This window comes from Argopecten irradians, chromosome 10, assembly GCF_041381155.1.
Source record: "Argopecten irradians isolate NY chromosome 10, Ai_NY, whole genome shotgun sequence".
NCBI classification, from domain to species: domain Eukaryota; kingdom Metazoa; phylum Mollusca; class Bivalvia; order Pectinida; family Pectinidae; genus Argopecten; species Argopecten irradians.
The window spans coordinates 30,798,425-30,821,003 of record NC_091143.1 but is presented as its reverse complement, the minus strand read 5'-3'; the positions used below and the strand labels follow the sequence as shown (position 1 = coordinate 30,821,003).

At 37.8% G+C, this 22,579-nt stretch overlaps 1 protein-coding gene across 1 annotated transcript in view; it reads left to right on the top strand.

Moving 5' to 3' along the window:
• Nucleotides 1–2,491: 2,491 nt before the first annotated feature.
• Nucleotides 2,492–22,579, top strand: part of LOC138333638 (thrombospondin type-1 domain-containing protein 4-like) — a 97,631-nt gene continuing 77,543 nt past the window's right edge. Inside the window, exon 1 of the mRNA XM_069282141.1 lies at nt 2,492–2,557. Coding sequence (XP_069138242.1) covers nt 2,504–2,557 — 54 coding nt within the window. The 5' untranslated portion in view covers nt 2,492–2,503. The remainder of the gene's footprint in view (nt 2,558–22,579) is intronic.

Here is a 22,579-nt window from a genome sequence, read left to right as displayed (position 1 = left end):
TTTATCAAGAAATTTAAGCATTTGAAAAAATGAAGATATGGATTAAATGTCGTCTACAAACTTAGCTACCCCTAACACAAGCATATGTATACCAGGTATCAACAAATATTTAACTTTGATTTACAAGATAATCGATCCTTAGAAAAATTAAGTTACGGTCAAAATGTCAAGGACAATGTAGGAGGTCAAGGACAGTGTAGAAGGTCACTATATGTATGGTGTGTACTGATTGTACTTTTGGAGTGAAATCATTTTGCAGTCAATTTGAATAATTTCTATTCAATGGTGATTCCAGATCTGCTCAGACTATTTTCATTACCAGATTTTCTGCTAAATACCATTTGTCCACACAGAATGTGTCGTTTTATTGATAATGAAATATTTTGGAATTTTGTGGTTCAACAAATAGGTTTTTGGTTGTTGTGTAATAGGTAGAACGCCTGTAAGTCTAGTTCTAGTGAAAAATGAGAATTATCCAGGATAGACTGATATACATATGTGGGATTCCTACACTGATGGGCCTGATTAGGGGATCCAATTTTCATCAATGTGTAATCTGGTTCCATACAATGCATAAGTGCTTTGAACTCATTGACACAAAATCATGCAAAATTGACAAAAACCCTATTTATATTTTTTTTGTATTTACCAAAACTGATAAAAGATTATATGAATTTGATGAATTTTCATTGATCATTGTTAAGATTTGATTTTGTGAGCACACTTAAATTTTGCTCATGCATGCACTGATGGCAAAATAATATTCAACCTGAAATTGATTTGTTTTTCCAAAAACATTATATTTTACCCAAATGTTGAAATCTGTAGAAGCTTATAATGAGAACCAGTAGTTAATACTACAGCAACTGTAATTTTTGTTAGAGTTACTTCCCTTGAGAAAAAATATAATGCTTACCTGGTAGCGTCAATCATTGTTATGAAACTCTTCAGAAAAGAAGGTTCATTTTCAACTAAGAGTAGGTCCTGAAGTGAAATTGGAATTTATGAAAGGGTTTACTTTTTCTAAATCAGGAATTTGTTTTAAAGACAAAAAGGAGCCCCACAGCTGTGCATCATCATTAATCAGGCCTAGCTGGTAAAGAATTTGATGGTGCCAGCATAGATTCAATATAATGATATTGCTTTAAAGGTATATTAACAATTAGAGGTCTATATATAGTAACATAACCTTGGTTGAAATAACAAATCATATGTTAACAGGCTTAAGGAATCTAAAAGTCAACATTCTTCTTTTTTGGGGTTAAATTTGTATATAAAATGTATAATCCAATGTATTTGACACTATCTACTTGTAAACTTTAATTTTTGTCAATATTATTTTAAAGTGATACCATTGCTATAAGTGAGAGGAAGGGAAATTTTTGTTGATGTTTTCAATAAGTTTTCCTTCCATAATGATGGTGTATTCAAAATTATTCTGTCGTTCAATCGTCTTTTTATACACTGGCTGTTGTGTAATCCTGCCGACTGTGTATGCCATGGCAGACAGCTACAAAAACTCAACATCCCTGCAGCTGTCCCGCCTAACATCACATACATTCATGCTAGATTGTCCATTAGCTGTGTGTACACAATCGAGAGATATTTCCATCAGTGTTGTTTATTGCTTTCAAATATGTGTTGACATCTGTTTATTTCGGTGTGTGATTAACACAAAAAACAATATGCAGTATCATCTTATTGTGGAAAGAGAATTGTGATACGGAATTCATTAGCTGTATATCTGCCAAAACGTCCTGTCTTCACTGCGTTATGCAACATTTCAAATTCAACCCTTTTGCAGGGGGTCTTTTTCAATCTATGCATGATGGCATCTTCACATTTTTGTTTCTGATAAAAAAAATTTTGTGTACTTGTAAATATATTTCATCTACTCTCATGTCTGATTTTCCTTATTTAATACCCTGTATAATATGAATATATGATGAAAACAAACTCAAATTGGAAAAATACATCTTAATTCAAATTTTAGAACATTTTACTGATTATTTTACTAAGATTCAGTTCCAAATTAAAGAATAAAAACAGCATTTCAATGCAAGAATTCAAACACCAGACAAATGAAATGGTATCATTGTGTTTAATTTCATTTGCAGCAATTAAAAGGTTTAGTTTTAACAATGTTACGAGTTTAATTACCGGTACATAGTTAACGACCATCTCTATATAAAGATCACCAGCTTAATAACTACTTACTTATGTGTCTCAAATGTCCAATTCCAATACAATTCTATCTAGTTTATACCTCTGTCATAAAGATAACAACTTTTTACCTGAAAACAACAAATTTTAGACATCATGAGTAATATGTAATAATTATTACAAAATTATATCAAACATGCCTTTTTTCATCAATCCACCAACCATATATAACTAATGGAATTCCAATTGTTAAATCTGTTAATTGGATGAATTCTTTACATTCCTTTTTTACATTTTAAATGTCTTCTTTCACTTTGCAGGTTTTGTTTGGAATTTGCTGATGATGGTTATTTTCCTGACTCGGAATCTAAATTATAAGCTGCCATTACGACAGGTGAGTGCTACATAACATTGATGGTTAAGGTACAATTGCTTTCCTTGGCAAAATTATCTTACCAGATAGACATTTAAGTTTAATTAAACAACTATAACCTTGTTTATTGTTGACAATTGATACACCTGTATTGGGATTGGACTGGGCGAATCATCAGTGACCAGGTAGCTTAATCGGTAGAGCTAGCTTTGGCTAGTGTTCAAAGGTTCTGGGTTTGAGCCTTGGTCTTGCCGCTACATTTTCTCTCCTCCTGTTACACAAATTTATCCAAGAATTTATCTGTCTGTCTGTTTGTCCTTCCTTTATGTCTGTCACGGTACAAAAATAGTAATTTTTATATTTCAAACATTCGTTCAGATATTTCAGTATAAATTGTATTTCAAATATAGGAGATTATTATAGTTGGTTTGTATTAAGGATTTTGGAGCTAAGACTAGATAATTGGATTTGAATAGTGTTCATTAGTTCGAGTTGACCAGTGACCAGTCTTGGCATGTTAAGGGAGTCGACAGGTGACCAGCCCCTAAGCTGGCTCAGCCAGTCTAATTGTAATTAGTAAAATAAACATGTCCATTTAATTTGGGTTCTATTGTACAATGTTGACCATAGGCATTTACTGTAAGGGCATATTAGAATATCACTGTAATGTAAGATTTTTAGGGTAACTCCGCCCACCAATTAATTGTATAGCCAATCAAAGTCTAACTTTCTATCTTTAGTAATTAATTGTAACATAGGGGATAATGATATGGAGTGTAAAGAGTGTGGACCCGAGAGCAAGTGGTGTGCTGGCCTGTGCACAGGACCAATGCAATGGACATTTAAGACCAAATTTATAGTTCAGGCCAGCATTCCAATATGTAATGTGTATTAGCATGACAAGAATGGAAAATAAATACTGAAGAGGAAATCAACTGTGTTTTGTTAATCATCAACAAATCAAATGAACAGTTCACCAAGTGCGTAGACCAAACGGGAGGTTTCAGAAGGGTGTGGCTTATGCGATACCATGCTAATTCCCCAAACTAAATAGCCACATCCTGATGGACCTCCGAATCACAGAATTGGGGAAAATACCCAAAACCCCAGCAAACCACTTGGTGACATGTCTAACTACTCAGGTAATAATTTGATCATAATTGATGTGTACATGCTATTTTGATGTCCGACATTCTGTCACTGTCTCCAACTATCAGCTGTTTTTGTTGACTAAATTTTGGCATGCCCATGTACATGCATTGCAACTTCTTCTCAATAAACAGCAAACCCAGAGACCTGATGTTTGGACTGTAACATGCTGGGATGGAGTGCCATCAAGTTTTGTTTAAGGTTACATATACTGCAGTGGACAAGAAATTGCTTGATGAACTATTACGCATTGACATAGAAAACTTGAGAATCTGATATTGAGGTTGTAGTAATTAATGAGATACTAGGTTAATCAGACGTGAGTAATGCAGATTCTTTTTTGTCTTTTTGCAAAAGTAAATGAGATATTTTTTAGAGAGTTTTTGTTTTGCATATACAACAAATTTTAAAATTGAATTAATGCCGCATTAAAAGTACATGTTATCTTTATAATCATATAAGTTTTAATAGATAGCTAAATCTTATTTTGGGGGAAATGCTGATTGAAAAAGAAGTAAAAGAACTTTGAAAATGCTTGAGTTTTAGAAGGAAACATCTTAACAAGTCCTTTTTATAAACAGATGATGGCTGACCATTCCATTCGTTCTTCTGTTTTATGATCCTTTCCCTGTTATGTACGACTATAAACGGCGTAATTGGATCATGTTTGTATCTCAATAAGGTAGCTCTTAAAATGTTAACAAACTTTTGAGTTTAACTCATTCACCCCTGAAAATTCATAATGAACTGTTCCAGTCTTTGAATAAGAAGAATTCAAATGTGTTTTCAGGGGTGAATGAGTTTAAATATTTAACATGCTATCTATAACCAGCTACAAAAAGCATTTATACTCACATCTTTTTGTGTCGTGTATATTGTTTCTCAAAACACTACAACAGTATCATTGTTTTGATGGTTGAAGAATTCTACTTGGTTGGGGTGATTTTTCAGTTGTAAACAAAATTCTTTAGATGGTAAATAATGATCTTGAAGTTTTACTGCATGTTTTGAAATTCCTGCTGAACAAAACAATAGTTTTATCTCCGAGAAAACAGTAAGAGGATTCGTGTGTTTTACAGGATCATTGACATTGGATCACTCCCAGCATTTAACATTGCAGAAGTTTTTAAAAAGGATTTGCTTTTTAGTAAAGGGAAGTAACTCCACTGAGCTTCCTCAATGGACTTTGATCGCATTTTTTTTCTTCTTCAAAGATAAGCATTGAAATAACAATTTTTGTTCTCAGTGTTATGAAAAAGCAAAAGCAACCCCTTCTGTATAAAGACCACCTGCTTAAGGTCAAGGTCACTTAAGGGAGTTCTAAATGGTCAATTTCCTCACAGTGTGATGTTAAGACCACTTTATTGGCTATAAGACCATTTTCCCTTCTCCCTTGGCTGGTCTTTATAGACAGATTTAATTGTGTTGAATAATTTGACCATATTTATAGGCTAGAAATGATTGATATACATGTATATGGAAAACATGCATTAAATGAAGGACCCTATAGATTTAAAACATTTATAACGTGTTCAGTTAAATTTTTATTCCAGAAAATACATGCATGCGACATATTAGATAGTAATCTTGCAAAATGCACATGACTCGTTGACAAATTGTTGTTATGTAAATTCCAAATAAAAAATCAGGACTTGAAATTAATCAAGACATGTGCATTTATCCTATGGCAGATTTCTATGTTGCTTAGTGAGCTAGCAAATTCAAAATTTTTGCATTCATGTTCATATAGAATATTTAAGAAACCTAAATGTAAATATGTATAAGTCTAATGATCAGTTTTAATCTTTACAATATTTTCTATGTATCTGTAAAACTAGCTGAGGTAAATTCAATATGTAGCTGATTAATTGTATACAGAATTGGATATTAGGTTTACAATTCAATAGGAAGCATCAAGACAGCCAAACAGAGGCCTTCCATGGTAATGTGGTTAAAGTGTTCCAACATTATCAGTAAAGTCCTCCACCTCTGGGTAGCATGTTCAAAATCCACATTGGGCAGGTGCCAGGTGCTGACCATTGGTTGGTGATTTTAAGGTCACCTGAGACGAAGTCTCAAGTGACCTAATCTAATTGCTTTTTGTCTGTCGTCGTGCGACATCGGCCGTGTGTTGTGCGTCGTCTGTCGTGCGTCGTGTGTCCATAAGCAATTTACATTTTCGACTTCTTCTCCAAAACCGCTGAAGCGATTTCAATGAAATTTTGCATAAACCTTCTAATTCATAAGGCCAATCAAAATTGTGAATTATGTGACCCCCACCCCCCAGGCAGCTGTGGGAGGGGCCAAAAGGGGTAAAATTGGCTAAAATTTCAAAAATCTTCTTCTCCACTCACAGATGTGGTAGAATCAAATACTCTTCATAGATAGAAAGGTATGAAGGTCCTTTACAAACTTTATGAATTATATGACCCTGGGGTCTCAGGTTTCCCCCTTGGGAGGGGGTTAAGTTTACTATAGTTTATTTAGGGAAGTCACATTTTTGTGAGCATTATTTGGTCATTTATGAAAGGAAATTAGTCAAATGTTGTCAGAAATATCCCATGGCCATTGAATCCTATTAACAAATTTTCCATGAATGACCCACAGGGGCCTTAGGGGCGGGGCCAAAATGGGTCAAATAGGCTAAAACTTCAAAAATCTTCTTCTGAAAGTCTGGAACTGGTAGAATAAAATATTCTTCATAGATGGAAAGGTCTTAAGGTCCATTACAAAAGTTGTGAATTATATGACCCTGGGATCTCGTGTTTCCTCCTAGGGAGGGGGTCAAGTTTACTATTATAAGTTTATATAGGAAAAACACATTTATGAACATTATTTGCTTATTTTTCATAGGAAATTAGTCAAACTTGGTTAGAATTATTAGCCTGAAATAGCATTTTAACACCAAATCTATATTGGTCCTGGTTGACCCCCAGGCGCCAGAGGGCGGGGCAAAAAGATGTCAAAATGGTTAAAATTTCAAAAATCTTCTTTGAATTCAATTCACAGATTTGATGGAACCAGATATTTATATATTGGAAGGTCTTAAGGCCATTTACAAAAATCGTGAATTTCATGACCCTGGGATCACAGAGTTCCCCCTGGGGAGGGGGTCAAATTTACTATATTTTATATAGGAAAAACACATTTATGAACATTATTTGCTTAGTTTTCATAGGAAATTAGTCAATCTGGGTTAGAATCATTAGCCTAAGATAGCATTTTAATATAGCATTTTAATGTCATATCCATATTTGTCCTGGCCGAGCCCAAAGTGCCATAGGGGCGGAACAAAAATGGATCAAAATGGATAACATTTCAAAAAATTTTCTTCTGAATTCACAGATTTGATGGAACCAAATACTCTTCATAGATTAAAAAGTCAAATTTATAAAATCACTGACTGACTTCAAGTGCCTGATGGGCCAATATATAGTGTTTGTATGTCTTTGTTTCATTCTGTATCTGAACTCAGGTGACCATTATGGCCCATGGGCCTCTTGTTTTCTGGTACTCCGGCTTTTCTGTTCCTCTCTGTACCTGGCATTGTCCTTTAATAACTCTTAATGTTAATGGTTCATCAAACAAAACCTACACACAAATTCAGAACTCAAGCAAAGTCAGAAGTCAAGCGAATTCAATATTTTGATGATGCTGCATTTTCTGACAAATCTATAGTAATATGAAAACTCAATCAATACATCGCCTGAGACACTGACCGATAAATTACTGTGATGTCTGCTGTAGGGTATGAAGGGGAATATTACAGATAGATAGGTTTTCTCGCTCCGACAGATCACATGCATGACAGAGTGACAATCTAGAATACAAATGATTTTCTAATTCTCTACCACTGACTGAGGTGGTGTCATGAGTTAGACTATACCCCCAGTCTCTTGAGGTTTTTAAAATAATGTAAAATGTTATAGAATTAACGGTCAAGTTACCTTTTTACTTAACCTTCTTTACTTTTTAAATGAATTTTGAATTTTAGCTCACCAACCCTATAGACAACTATGCTGTGGTGCTGTCCCTATTGTAACCCTATAGACAACTATGCTGTGGTGCTGTCCCTATTGCGAGTTCATCCAGTTCTTCCACCTTCAACTTTTTCCACTCAAAACCCAGGATATCCAATGAACATCTATGGAGCCTTTAGCATTGATAAAACAAAGGAATTATCTGGTTATATTCATCTTGACCTTCACTCAGGCCTTAGGGGTCAAAAAAGCTAATACCTTTCAAAGACTTTTTAAAAAAAATAAGAACTATTTGGCCTGTAGCATGTTTGATAAGTGATAAGACAATTCAAATGACCTTGACCTGGGTTCACTCAGGCATCACAGCTTAAATTTAAAAAACGAATAGTCCCTGGATCTTATATTGGGTTTTTAGCTTGTTTGAATTTTGAATAGGCTTCCAATAAAATGATATCAAACCTTTGTTAAGATTATAGGGCTCCAATTGGCTAAAACACTGAAAAAGTTCTCAACAATAACAGGTGACAGTATTGCAATGCCTAGAATGATGTGTTATTATATTTGTTTAAATAAATGTCCTTGGCTTTTACTGGTATTTAAGGTCATTAAAGGCCAACTACCTTTCTGAAACAGCTTTTAAAATGGGAATGTAACAGAACGGGATCGATAATTTTGTAGAGTTGCAAAATTATTAACTTATCGTTAATACTACACTTATCGTCGTCTTCTGAAAAATTTATTAAAATAAATAAGATGTTAATTTTCATAACATGGATCGTCTTATGATTCCCGCCGTTGTCCTAAATACCCTCCAGCAGTTAACCATCACTGCGCTAGATGACAAAACATCAAAATGAACCTCCACAGTTACCATATATTACGAAGGAATATGCATATGTTTGGTGATGTTACCTTCTTATTTCATTAATATTTTTACGAAACCTTTAAATTTTGCTATAGAAACAGTACTGGGCCTTCAATGTCAAGATATTTCAACAACTTCTTCTCAATAACTATGGTACTTAGACACTTGACATTTTATCTTAGTAAAAGGTTGGGATGAAAGACTGCTTGACTTTCATTTAAAGTCACAGAGGTCAAGTATGACTAATTGGTTTAAAAACCTAAACTTAATGACTTAAAAAATAAGCTAGGAGTATGACATGTTCTAACTGTAGCTTACACTACTAGGGCTACGCAGCAGCAGGTAAACAATTTAGGGCCCATTAGACCCTGATGTCAGAATAGTTAATGTAACCCTGAGATTTAGGCACCCTGAGCTCGGCGCAGTGTTTGTTATTATATCCCTGCAATCAAATTATGAAGCAGGGCAAATAGAATGTTGATTGATAGACTGTAGGGTTTGTGTGGAGGATCGATAATCATAATGGGCCAAATGATGATGTAGTGGGAACGGGTCTTTATCGTGACCGAATTAAACCGAGTATTAGCAGTGAATAGATTTATAAAGGAAGACAAATGTATGTTCCCAAGGTCATTGTGTTCGTGATTACATGTTAGGTATAAAAGCTGCCTTCCTCTAGGTATTTATGGACCTGTTTTTAGCATGGAACTTCAGTTATTTTTGATCAGGTGAATGTTGCCTGAATTTTCACTGTGCTGTAGGCTTAGCCATGTTGTTCACATGAAATCATAAAAGTACAAACGTACAAGCTCATAGCGGTTTGCTATACCAGTGTTTTAATGTCTGTCCTTGTGTGTTAGTTTTTGTTTAACTTAATATCTACAGCCTGGTTATTTTAAGGGATGGCCAGAAAGCCAGAGTAACCATAGAAAAATCACCAACCTACATCATTACCTGGCAGTTACCATGTCAACTCAGGATTATCCTTAGTGATTGTCTTAAATACTTTCAGACTACTTTTTTAACAATATCCTCTCTGTAGGTATATGTACAGGGGTTCAATAACAGGCGGTACCCGGTACTTTTTACCGGTTGAACCTGGCTGTGGTACCGCGTGATTTAGGCTAAATTACATTTGATAGCATACAGATGGTATAGAAAAGTAACCCCTGAAATTGCAATTGTACCGCCTCTCCTGAAAGATAATGAAACCTCTGTAAAATTTATTTTATTATTGTAAATAAATGTTGCTTTATACAATGATAAATTTTTTAAAAAGGGGGGTTTTCCCCTCCGTTTCAAAAGCCGTTGTTATTAGATTTGTTGTCACAACACTGTTATAGCGTGTGCATAGGCGTGTTTACTTAATGTCTTCAGCGTTCTCTGCTCATGAATCTATAAACGGTACCCACATTATTGCCCCTATTGTCAAGTCCCTCTCCTTGAGAACTTAGTCCAGTTTGGAGAGGCTCTTTGCCAGGGCCGGCATTACACCAAGGCGAATCTTGCGACCTCAATGAAAAAATTCAAATCTAATTCCATGCTTTATTCTGATGTTCAGAGGCTCCGGCATTTCAGTCTGTTTGGGGGACGGTCTTGAACCTATTCCTGTGAACAGCCTAAGTGATTGCGCAGCTCACTAATCATTCTGTGTCCAACTTTCCTCCTCGTCCAGGGTCCCGGTCCGACCCGTCTCCTGAGTGTGCTGTGCACAGGAAAGAAGAGTATGGGCCTCCTTTTCCCCCCTGGCTTAGGGTCAACAGAGTGGTTTTGTGTTTCCTCCCGGCAGTTTATATACAACTTGGCGTCTTTACAGGTGTCATTGATCGCGTCGCCAAAGTCTTGTTGGCTATGCGTTTTTTCTTTCTGTGTTGAAAAACCTCCCCGTCGTATTTCCGAAGAACCTATACCGGTCCCGATTGTTTGACCTCCATCATCTGAGTTCAATTTGGACAATTTCCAGATATTTTATTGACAAAAGATATTGTGTTTCAAAAGGATTAGATACATGTATATGGCATAGGCTGTCTTAGTCTTCTCAAGTTCCTGGTTTTTTTTCGCCCGATTCCCATTAGGAATCCCATAATCCTCCTCCTTGACAGTCTCTGTTGAGTCATCCTTGAGGAGAAATGAATCATAAAAGTTGCCACAATTAAAATGACTAGTGTTAGCTGTAAATATGAATCATGTCCTGCTGCCTTTTGGCGGGTGGGTCAAACAAATCTGTATATTATGTTCAGTCAAACCTGTGAATAAAGACCATTCAGTGGACAAGGAAATATGGTCCTTCAACAGAGTGGCCTTTTTATACAGGTCAAATTACATGTCTGTTGAAATTGAATGGTCTTGATAAGCAGGTGGTCATTATACAGAGGGTTAGCTTAGCTAAAGCAGGTTTCTCTCTATATCCTTTATAGTGTAACATAGATTCATGTAATTGTATGTTTTCTCTCAAATCTACAGGGTGTATTCCAATATAGACATACTGATTATAGTCAGTGAATGTTTTATTGTGCCTCTACAAGAAATATTTTGAAGTTTTTCTCAATAAATTCTACAACCGTGTCTGTATGCATAAAATTGCAAGGAAATAAATACTTCCTGTCTGATAATTTGATATCTCATTAAATGTTTGTTTCATCGGGTTTTGATACAAGAAATTCCTCAAGAACAATAAATCTAGTGAGCGGTTGAATTGTCTCTAATCAACACAATCAGCATCAGAATGCTGTTCATTTAAAGTATTCAGCTGGTCTGACCAATTTTAAAGCTGAATCTTCAAAAAAAACAACTTGAAACTGTATGTGAATATATTGTCTGATATAAAAGTAAACATTATGTAATCGTGTTACTGTAGGAATTCATTCTATCGAAGGAATCTGCAGTCCGCCCACCAAGGCGCTTGGGCGTTCAGTGACCGAATGGTTGAGGTCCTCCATCTTACTACGACTAGCCCTTCGTCTCCGGGTTTAAAGTTTAAATGAATCCCACATGGGGTAAATACAAATTTTTGACTGCAGGTCAGTGGTTGTTTTCTGAGTACTCTGGTTTCCCATTACCTCCTACAACTTGCACGTCCTTAAATGATCCTGGCTGTTAATAGGAAGCAATAAATACACAAACAAGGTCCACTAACGTCTGATAAAATTTGTCGCTGTTAATGTTGTTTTGGCATCGTATGTATTTAATTAGATAAAAAAACAGGACTTGGTTGTCCATCAGCGATCAACAGGATTAAGATTGACCACACAACTACAGCTGGTATACATGTAATACTGGCCGGAGAAAATTGAATTTACATTGAAGAGATGTAAGTCTGATTGGAATAGGATAAATCCAATCTCTCTTAACAAGGCTGAGAACTGTTACTGTGTACAAATTGTCTCATAAGAGTCAGACATTTTCTGGACCTCGGACATTTTCTAGGTCTCGGGGAACTTTAAGGAATGTTGCAGTGTAGACTCATAAAAGCTGTGTCTGTCTATCACTCTGCATGTTCTGTATAGCACCATGAGGTCCTCAGGGAATCAGAGGTACATCCTGTCGGCTATCTGATCCTCAGGGAATCAGAGGTACATCCTGTCGGCTATCTGATCCTCAGGGAATCAGAGGTACATCCTGTCGGCTATCTGATCCTCAGGGAATCAGAGGTACATTCTGTCAGCTATTTGATTCTCAGGGAATCAGAGGTACATCCTGTCGGCTATCTGATCCTCAGGGAATCAGAGGTACAATCTGTCAGCTATCTGATCCACAGGGAATCAGAGGTACATTCTGTTGGCTATCTGATCCTCAGGGAATCAGAGGTACATCCTGTCAGCTATCTGATCCTAAGGGAATCAGAGGTACATTCTGTCAGCTATCTGATCTTCAGGGAATCAGAGGTACGGCTACATCCTGTTGGCTATCTGATCCTCAGGGAATCAGAGGTACATGCTGTCAGCTATCAGGGAATCAGCTATCTGTCGGCTATTGATCCTCAGGGAATCAGAGGTACATCTGTCGACTATTTTGATCCTCAGGGAATCAGAGGTACATCCTGTCGGCTATCTGATCCTCAGGGAATCAGAGGTACACCCTGTCGGCTATCTGATCCTCAGGGAATCAGAGGTACATCCTGTCGACTATATTATCCTCAGGGAATCAGAGGTACATCCTGTCTATTGATCTCATCAGATCCTCAGGGAATCAGAGGTACATCCTGTCGGCTATCTGATCCTCAGGGAATCAGAGGTACATCCTGTTGGCTATCTGATCCTCAGGTGAATCAGAGGTACATCCTGTCGGCTATCTGATCCTCAGGGAATCAGAGGTACATCCTGTCGGCTATCTGACCCTCAGGGAATCAGAGGTACATCCTGTCGGCTATCTGATCCTCAGGGAATCAGAGGTACATCCTGTCGGCTATCTGATCCTCAGGGAATCAGAGGTACATCCTGTCGACTATATTATCCTCAGGGAATCAGAGGTACATCCTGTCGGCTATCTGATCCTCAGGGAATCAGAGGTACATCCTGTCAGCTATCTGATCCTCAGGGAATCAGAGGTACATCCTGTCGGCTATCTGATCCTCAGGGAATCAGAGGTACATCCTGTCGGCTATCTGATCCTCAGGGAATCAGAGGTACATCCTGTCGGCTATCTGATCCTCAGGGAATCAGAGGTACATCCTGTGGAATCAGGGAATCAGAGGTACATCCTGTCGGCTATCTGATCCTCAGGGAATCAGAGGTACAATCTGTCAGCTATCTGATCCTCAGGGAATCAGAGGTACATCCTGTCGGCTATCTGATCCTAAGGGAATCAGAGGTACATCCTGTCAGCTATCTGATCCTCAGGGAATCAGAGGTACATCCTGTCGGCTAGGTACCACAGGGAATCAGAGGTACCACATCCTATTGACTATCTGATCTCTCAGGGAATCAGAGGTACATCCTGTTGGCTATCTGATCCTCAGGGAATCAGAGGTACATCCTGTCGGCTATCTGATCCTCAGGGAATCAGAGGTACATCCTGTGCTATAGGAATCAGAGGTACATCCTATCAGTGTGTACTGAGGGAATCAGAGGTACATCCTCCTTGGACTATCTTGTCCTCAGGGAATCAGAGGTACATCCTGTTGGCTATCTGATCCTCAGGGAATCAGAGGTACATCCTGTCAGCTATCTGATCCTCAGGGAATCAGAGGTACATCCTGTCAGCTATCTGATCCTCAGGGAATCAGAGGTACATCCTGTCGACTATATTATCCTCAGGGAATCAGAGGTACATCCTGTCAGCTATCTGATCCTAAGGGAATCAGAGGTACATCCTGTCAGCTATCTTATCCTCAGGGAATCAGAGGTACATCCTGTCGGCTATCTGATCTTCAGGGAATCAGAGGTACATCCTGTCGGCTATCTGATCCACAGGGAATCAGAGGTACATCCTGTCGGCTATATGATCCTCAGGGAATCAGAGGTACATCCTGTCAGCTATCTGATCCTCAGGGAATCAGAGGTACATCCTGTCGGCTATCTGATCCTAAGGGAATCAGAGGTACATCGTGTCAGCTATCTGATCCTCAGGGAATCAGAGGTACATTCTGTCGACTGTACATCCTATTGGCTGTGGCCAGGTCAGAACATGTGGTTATGAGTACATGTGGTACTGTAAAACATATAATACTTGTAGTAACTCTCCTTTGTGGCTTGAAACTTTCAAAATAATTTTGTGGGTTAAAATATAGGTTACGTTTTGTGATGAGTTTTAGGGTCAAAGGCCAAAATAGGGAGGAGAAAATGTATTAGTTATGAATTGGGTCAATCGCCAGCGACCAGGTGGCTCAATTGGTCGTGAATCCATCTATCTAGTGTTTGGAAAGTTTAGGGTTCAAGCTCAGGGCAAAATTTCATGAAAATTCATTAACTTAAAGGAATTCCTTAACTTAGATTTTCCCATAAAAACACATTACAAAAGTTAAGGAAAAAATCTTAAGTTAAAGAGCCTTCCTTAAAATCTGAAATGCTTTGCTTTGGAGAATTTTAAGTTAAGGGATTCCTTAAATTTAAGGAATGTTCATGAAAATTGGACCTGGTTTGACCATGTATTTTCCACTCAAACTACAATAACAAAGTCTAACTCCTTATGAAAATGAGTGAATTTACCTGAATTACCCTCACTGAAATTAGATCATCGTAGATTCAATATAGAATTATCTAAATAAAGCAATAATAGTTTCCAGGTTAATGATATAGGTCTGATCCACCTTTGATGTAGCTGATGAAATAGATAAGTAATGGAATTATGTTATTACGATAAGCTATAAAAACACATTGTTTTATAGTGATTAAGAGATTTTGACAGTCATATCTATTAAGTGGCAGCGGTGTACAGACGGGGTACGGAATATGAGTAGACATTTGTTACCAATTTCATACTTAATGTTACTGTAAAGTTTTGTAATGAGAACCTAAAAAACACAATAACGTCATTAATACTAGCATAAAAACTGATAATGTTACCATGGTGACGAAAACATCCTACTGATGTTGTTCTACCTCTAGGAAGCTGTGATAGGCTTGTACATAAAAGTGTACGGCAGGTTAAAGTCTCACATCGTAAACCTTATCAGGGGTGAGTTGGTGTCATAGTTCAGATGCCGACAGTGTACAAACACATGTACATAAAAGACTGTGAGCTCTTGTTCCACAGACACCTTTTATTAAGAAGATTCTCAAGGTCATCTGAGGTCACGAGAGTATAATCCAGTCAGTGTTTCATGCATTCATATAAATGACATGAATGTGTTTTAGAGGTCAAGCAAGGGCAGCGACGTGTGTTAAGGCATGTTAGTTAATGTGAGGTTATTTGTTTTGTATCTCGGCTATATAAGGATGTCCCAGATCACACTAGGTCATTGTCTTATGGTAAAAGTGCATCGCACACTAGCCAACATCTAGTCCTTTGTTCCTCCCACAAAGGTCAAATCAGGATGACCCCAACATCTTCCTCTCCTGTGGTCTTCGACTGAGCCTTTTAATGTAAGGGTAAGTCAAGGTTAACTCTGATCTGTGAGTCAACAGGGGTCATCTTTAATATGTTAGGGATCAGAACATCTGAAAGAAAACAAAAAACAGTTTATTATAATTGTATGGTTATATCTTTAACTTGCAGGCAAGAAAGTGGTTTTTTGATATATTGTACATTAAATACATGTAAATATATTGCCTTATTCTGTCTTTGCATATTACAGAGTTAGCTCCCTTGTGGGTAGGTATCGATTGTTACGTCATTATCTTGTGAGCGCAATTCACGTCCTTTTCTCCGAAACTTATACTATGACGTTATGCTCACAAACACATGACGTCACAATCAATACCTACCCTCAAGTGCAGATAACTCTAATATGCAAATTCGGAATAGCATGCTTTTATGGGTCAATTTTTACACTTTATGCATAAGTCAAGAAAATTAGAATTTCAGTGATTAAGAATTATGCAATAAGACATTAAGAATGCGTAGTTATATCATTTTCCCTCATCTTATCATTTCATGGTTCAACCATATACATATTATCTATGCATATAGATATCAACATTACCATACACTTCAACTTCAGATGATCATATCTCCTTCTGTACATCATTGCTGTTAATATTTGCCGAGTTTTAATTTCGATAAAGTGGGTTGCCTCAAATTGAAAATTTAATATATTGTAAAATATTTTAAAAAACATACTTGTACATATCGCGCTTTTTTATGTGATTGACATGCCGAAAGACCACAAAGATGATACACAAAAATCAACTCTCATGAATTAATTCCAAACAGTAAATAGCAAAATTTAAGACCAAAATGTAAAAATACTAAACTGTATAATCCTTCTAGCTAATATCTCCTACATATAAAGACCAAACAGGAAAGGATCAATATAGGTACTGTCTGGTATCCAATCCTTTTGTATCTCAATAAAAATATTTTGAATTGAATTGAATATAAAGACCAAATCATATTTGCTTTGAGAAGAGAAAGAATTTATCTCCTTTAAAAGAAATATTTTCTTCCTTTAAAAGAAATATTTTCTTGCTTGTACCATTGTTCATAATTAATCAAAATTTCTGTTATAGCTGATAGTATTGTTTATTCACCCCTAAAACACATTTAGAATCTTCCAGATCTAAGACTGGAACAGTTCAATTAGAATTTCAGGGGTGAATTGGTTAAGGTGCTGTTATAAACATGTATTGCTATTGTTAGAAAAATTCAATAAAACTTTTTATAAATCATAGTTGTTTACATACAAAATCATTATCAGAATTTGATCATTTTAGATGAAACAAGAAGAAAGCCAGACTCCTTCGTATAAAAACTTCAAAACAGTTTACCCCTACCTGTTATTGAGAACAACTCAAACAGGTTTCAAAGTAATGACAGACAAATGGATCAAAATACAGCACATGGAATTAATACAATCTTACAGAAGGTATAAGGACATACTTACATGTGCATGTCAGAGTTAGGATGATAAACAAGATTTCTAAAGCTCTCCTTGACTTACAAATGTGTTAAAATCAAGGAGAGGCCGCTATATATCCATGAACATTTGAAATGTGCAAACAAGCCTGTTATATTTACTTTAAAAGGATAGTCTGGTTTTTCTTTTATAGTATCTGCTCTGAATTGTTTTTCACAGGAAATCTATCCACTGTCATTGAGCATTTCTTTTTAGACTATAGTTAAGTGCTTTTGGACTTTTTCTCAAAAAAACATCTCCTCATTATAGACTCTTGTTAAACAAGTTTTCTATGAAGTAAAATATTTTGATATCAACTTTCAACTGGTCTATTTAAAGGGGAAAAAAATTGTTAGCTTCATTATTGCCTATTTGCTTTGGTCAGGGAAGTCCATGAAGGATGCTCATTGATTTATGTTAATATCAACTGGACTTTTACCCAGAAGCATTATTGCCTATACCATATAGTAGGATCACTTCTGTACACTTTAATAATGCATTTTAACTGCTTTCCATTTTGACCTCTATTTAGATGCTTTGTTATCCACCTTGACCTTTACTTAAAGGTTTTGCTGTCCACCTTAACCTCTAAGTGGAAGCTGTGTTGTCCACCTTAACCTTTATTTGAAAGCTATGTTGTCCACCTTGACCTTTATTTGAAAGCTATGTTGTCCACCTTGACCTTTATTTGAAAGCTATGTTGTCCACCTTGACCTTTATTTGAAAGCTATGTTGTTCACATTGACCTTTATTTGAAACCATTGCTGTTCACATTGACCTTTATTTGAAACCATTGCTGTTCACCTTGACCTTTATTTGAAACCATTGCTGTTCACCTTGACCTTTATTTGAAACCATTGCTGTTCACCTTGACCTTTATTTGAAACCATTGCTGTTCACATTGACCTTTATTTGAAACCATTGCTGTTCACCTTGACCTTTATTTGAAACCATTGCTGTTCACCTTGACCTTTATTTGAACCATTGCTGTTCACCTTGACCTTTATTTGAAACCATTGCTGTTTACCTTGACCTTTATTTGAAACCATTGCTGTTCACATTGACCTTTATTTGAAACCATTGCTGTTCACATTGACCTTTATTTGAAACCATTGCAGTTTCACATTGACCTTTATTTTAAACCATTGCTGTTCACCTTGACCTTTATTTGAAACCATTGCTGTTCACCTTGACCTTTATTTGAAACCATTGCTGTTCACATTGACCTTTATTTGAAACCATTGCTGTTCACCTTGACCTTTATTTGAAACCATTGCTGTTCACCTTGACCTTTGTTTGAAACCATTGCTGTTCACCTTGACCTTTATTTGAAACCATTGCTGTTTACCTTGACCTTTATTTGAAACCATTGCTGTTCACCTTGACCTTTATTTGAAACCATTGCTGTTCACCTTGACCTTTATTTGAAACCATTGCTGTTCACCTTGACCTTTATTTGAAACCATTGCTGTTCACCTTGACCTTTATTTGAAACCATTGCTGTTCACATTGACCTTTATTTGAAACCATTGCTGTTCACATTGACCTTTATTTGAAACCATTGCTGTTCACCTTGACCTTTATTTGAAACCATTGCTGTTCACCTTGACCTTTATTTGAAACCATTGCTGTTCACCTTGACCTTTATTTGAAACCATTGCTGTTCACCTTGACCTTTATTTGGAAGCTTTACTGTTCACTTTTACTTAAAAGCTGTGCTGTTCACCTTGACCTTTATTTGAAACCATTGCTGTTCATCTTGGCTGTTCACCTTGACCTTTGGTTAGAAGCTTTGCTGTTCACCTTGACCTTTATTTGGAAGCTTTGCTGTTCACCTTGACCTTTACTTAGAAGCTTTGTTGTCTACATTGATCTTTATTTAAGGCCTTACTCTTCTTCTTGACCTTTTAATAGAAATTTTGCTGTAACAATATCCATTTAATTTGCAGTTTGATGCTTTTCTTTGTGTAATAAGAAAATGAGCAGCAAATGTGATGTATTAATTGTAGAAAATGTGGATATACTAGTCTAAGGGGATGATCATGGACATTGATAGACCGTGGTATGAAAATCATATGCAAACCTTGGTGCATTTATCTGAGTCCTATTTAAAGCCATTTGTGCTGTAAATTGATCTACATGCTTCAGCAGTATCCTACAGACTGTTTATAGCTATACCTGAATATCATTAATATTAATATTCATTAGATAGAAATATTTCTATACGCTGCTTGTTTTTAGGGGTACGTTTAGTAATGTATGGGTCTGTGTACTATAAAGCTGATCGAGATTCATAGCACATGCAGACTAAAGAATGTTACCCATACTCATGTTTTTTTTTTCGTCTGTCATAGTTTTAATAAAAAGATCCGATAGATTTATTTGCTTCTTTGCACTTCTACTTAAGGTTCTTACCTGTGCAAATTTGCATGTTATGTAATATTGTCAATTGTTTATATAGGTATGTACCGAGACGTTTTATAGAAAGTAGTTAGGAGAAACACTCAATCTATACTGTGTCTACAGATAGTATACATATTGCCAACAGTCAAAACATGTACTTATCAGGTATATGTCAAGCCTGCCAAACTTGATACCCGGTTTTAGCTATTTCCCATGATAAGTCACCTCAGTATATAGGATATAGTTAATATTATGTACAGACTGTATAATCTCATATTGCTTCTATCGGCCAAATTGTAAATTGCAATCAGAAAATACAGGTGATTGAATTAAACAGGTGGCAAAGTGGTTAATGTGAAAATCCAGCTTTTGGTTGCAAGTCTAATAGTGTACCTATGTGTGAGCTGTGATACCCTCCCACTACACTGTAGTGTACCTATGTGAGAGCTGTGATACCCTCCCACTACACTGTAGTGTACCTATGTGTGAGCTGTGATACTCTCCCACTACACTGTAGTGTACTTATGTGAGAGCTGTGATACCCTCCCACTACACTGTAGTGTACCTATGTGTGAGCTGTGATACCCTCCCACTACACTGTAGTGTACCTATGTGTGAGCTGTGATACCCTCCCACTACACTGTAGTTCGTACCTATGTGTGAAAGCTGTGATACTCTCCCACTACACTGTAGTGTACTTATGTGAGAGCTGTGATACCCTCCCACTACACTGTAGTGTACCTATGTGAGAGCTGTGATACCCTCCCACTACACTGTAGTGTACCTATGTGTGAAAGCTGTGATACTCTCCCACTACACTGTAGTGTACTTATGTGAGAGCTGTGATACCCTCCCACTACACTGTAGTGTACCTACATGAGAGCTGTGATACCCTCCCACTACACTGTAGTGTACCTATGTGAGAGCTGTGATAGTGATACCCTCTCGTACACTGTAGTGTACCCATGTGAGAGCTGTAATACCCTCCCACTACACTATAGTGTACCTATGTGTGAGCTGTGATACCCTCCCTCTACACTGTAGTGTACCTATGTGTGAGCTGTGATACCCTCCCACTACACTGTAGTGTACCTATGTGTGAGCTGTGATACCCTCCCACTACACTGTAGTGTACCTATGTGAGAGCTGTGATACCCTCCCACTACACTGTAGTGTACCTATGTGTGAAAGCTTTGAGAGCTGTGATACCCTCCCACTACACTGTAGTGTACCTATGTGAGAGCTGTGATACCCTCCCACTACACTGTAGTGTACCTATGTGTGAGAGCTGTGATACCCTCCCACTACACTGTAGTGTACCTATGTGTGAGCTGTGATACCCTCCCACTACACTGTAGTGTACCTATGTGTGAGAGCTGTGATACCCTCCCACTACACTGTAGTGTACCTATGTGTGAGCTGTGATACCCTCCCACTACACTGTAGTGTACCTATGTGTGAGCTGTGATACCCTCCCACTACACTGTAGTGTACCTATGTGTGAGCTGTGATACCCTCCCACTACACTGTAGTGTACCTATGTGTGAGCTGTGATACCCTCCCACTACACTGTAGTGTACCTATGTGTGAGCTGTGATACCCTCCCACTACACTGTAGTGTACCTATGTGAGAGCTGTGATACCCTCTCACTACACTGTAGTGTACCTATGTGAGAGCTGTGATACCCTCCCACTACACTGTAGTGTACCTATGTGAGAGCTGTGATACCCTCCACACTACACTGTAGTGTACCTATGTGAGAGCTGTGATACCCTCCCACTACACTGTAGAGTGTACCTATGTGAGAGCTGTGATACCCTCCCACTACACTGTAGTGTACCTATGTGAGAGCTGTGATACCCTCCCACTACACTGTAGTGTACCTATGTGAGAGCTGTGATAGTGATACCCTCTCGCTACACTGTAGTGTACCCATGTGAGAGCTGTAATACCCTCCCACTACACTGTAGTGTACCTATGTGAGAGCTGTGATACCCTCCCACTACACTGTAGTGTACCTATGTGAGAGCTGTGATACCCTCCCACTACACTGTAGTGTACCTATGTGTGAGAGCTGTGATACCCTCACACTACACTGTAGTGTACCTATGTGAGAGCTGTGATACCCTCCCACTACACTGTAGTGTACCTATGTGAGAGCTGTGATACCCTCACACTACACTGTAGTGTACCTATGTGAGAGCTGTGATAGTGATACCCTCCCACTACACTGTAGTGTACCTACATGAGAGCTGTGATACCCTCTCACTACACTGTAGTGTACCTATGTGAGAGCTGTGATACCCTCCCACTACACTGTAGTGTACCTATGTGAGAGCTGTGATAGTGATACCCTCTCCACTACACTGTAGTGTATCTATGTTTGAGAGCTGTGATACCCTCCCACTACACTGTAGTGTACCTATATTTGAGAGCTGTGATACCCTCCCACTACACTGTAGTGTACCTATGTGAGAGCTGTAATACCCTCCCACTACACTGTAGTGTACCTATGTGTGAGCTGTGATATCCTCTCACTACACTGTAGTGTACTTATGTGTGAGCTGTGATACCCTCCCACTACACTGTAGTGTACCTATGTGTGAAAGCTGTGATACCCTCCCACAACACTGTAGTGTACCTATGTGTGAGCTGTGATACCCTCCCACTACACTGTAGTGTACCTATGTGTGAGAGCCTGTGATATCCTCTCACTACACTGTAGTGTACCTATGTGTGAGCTGTGATACCCTCCCACTACACTGTAGTGTACCTACATGAGAGCTGTGATACCCTCCCACTACACTGTAGTGTACCTATGTGAGAGCTGTGATAGTGATACCCTCTCGCTACACTGTAGTGTACCCATGTGAGAGCTGTAATACCCTCCCACTACACTGTAGTGTACCTATGTGAGAGCTGTGATACCCTCCCACTACACTGTAGTGTACCTATGTGAGAGCTGTGATACCCTCCCACTACACTGTAGTGTACCTATGTGTGAGCTGTGATACCCTCCCACTACACTGTAGTGTACCTATGTGAGAGCTGTGATACCCTCCCACTACAACTGTAGTGTACCTAATGTGAGAGCTGTGATACCCTCCCACTACACTGTAGTGTACCTATGTGAGAGCTGTGATACCCTCCC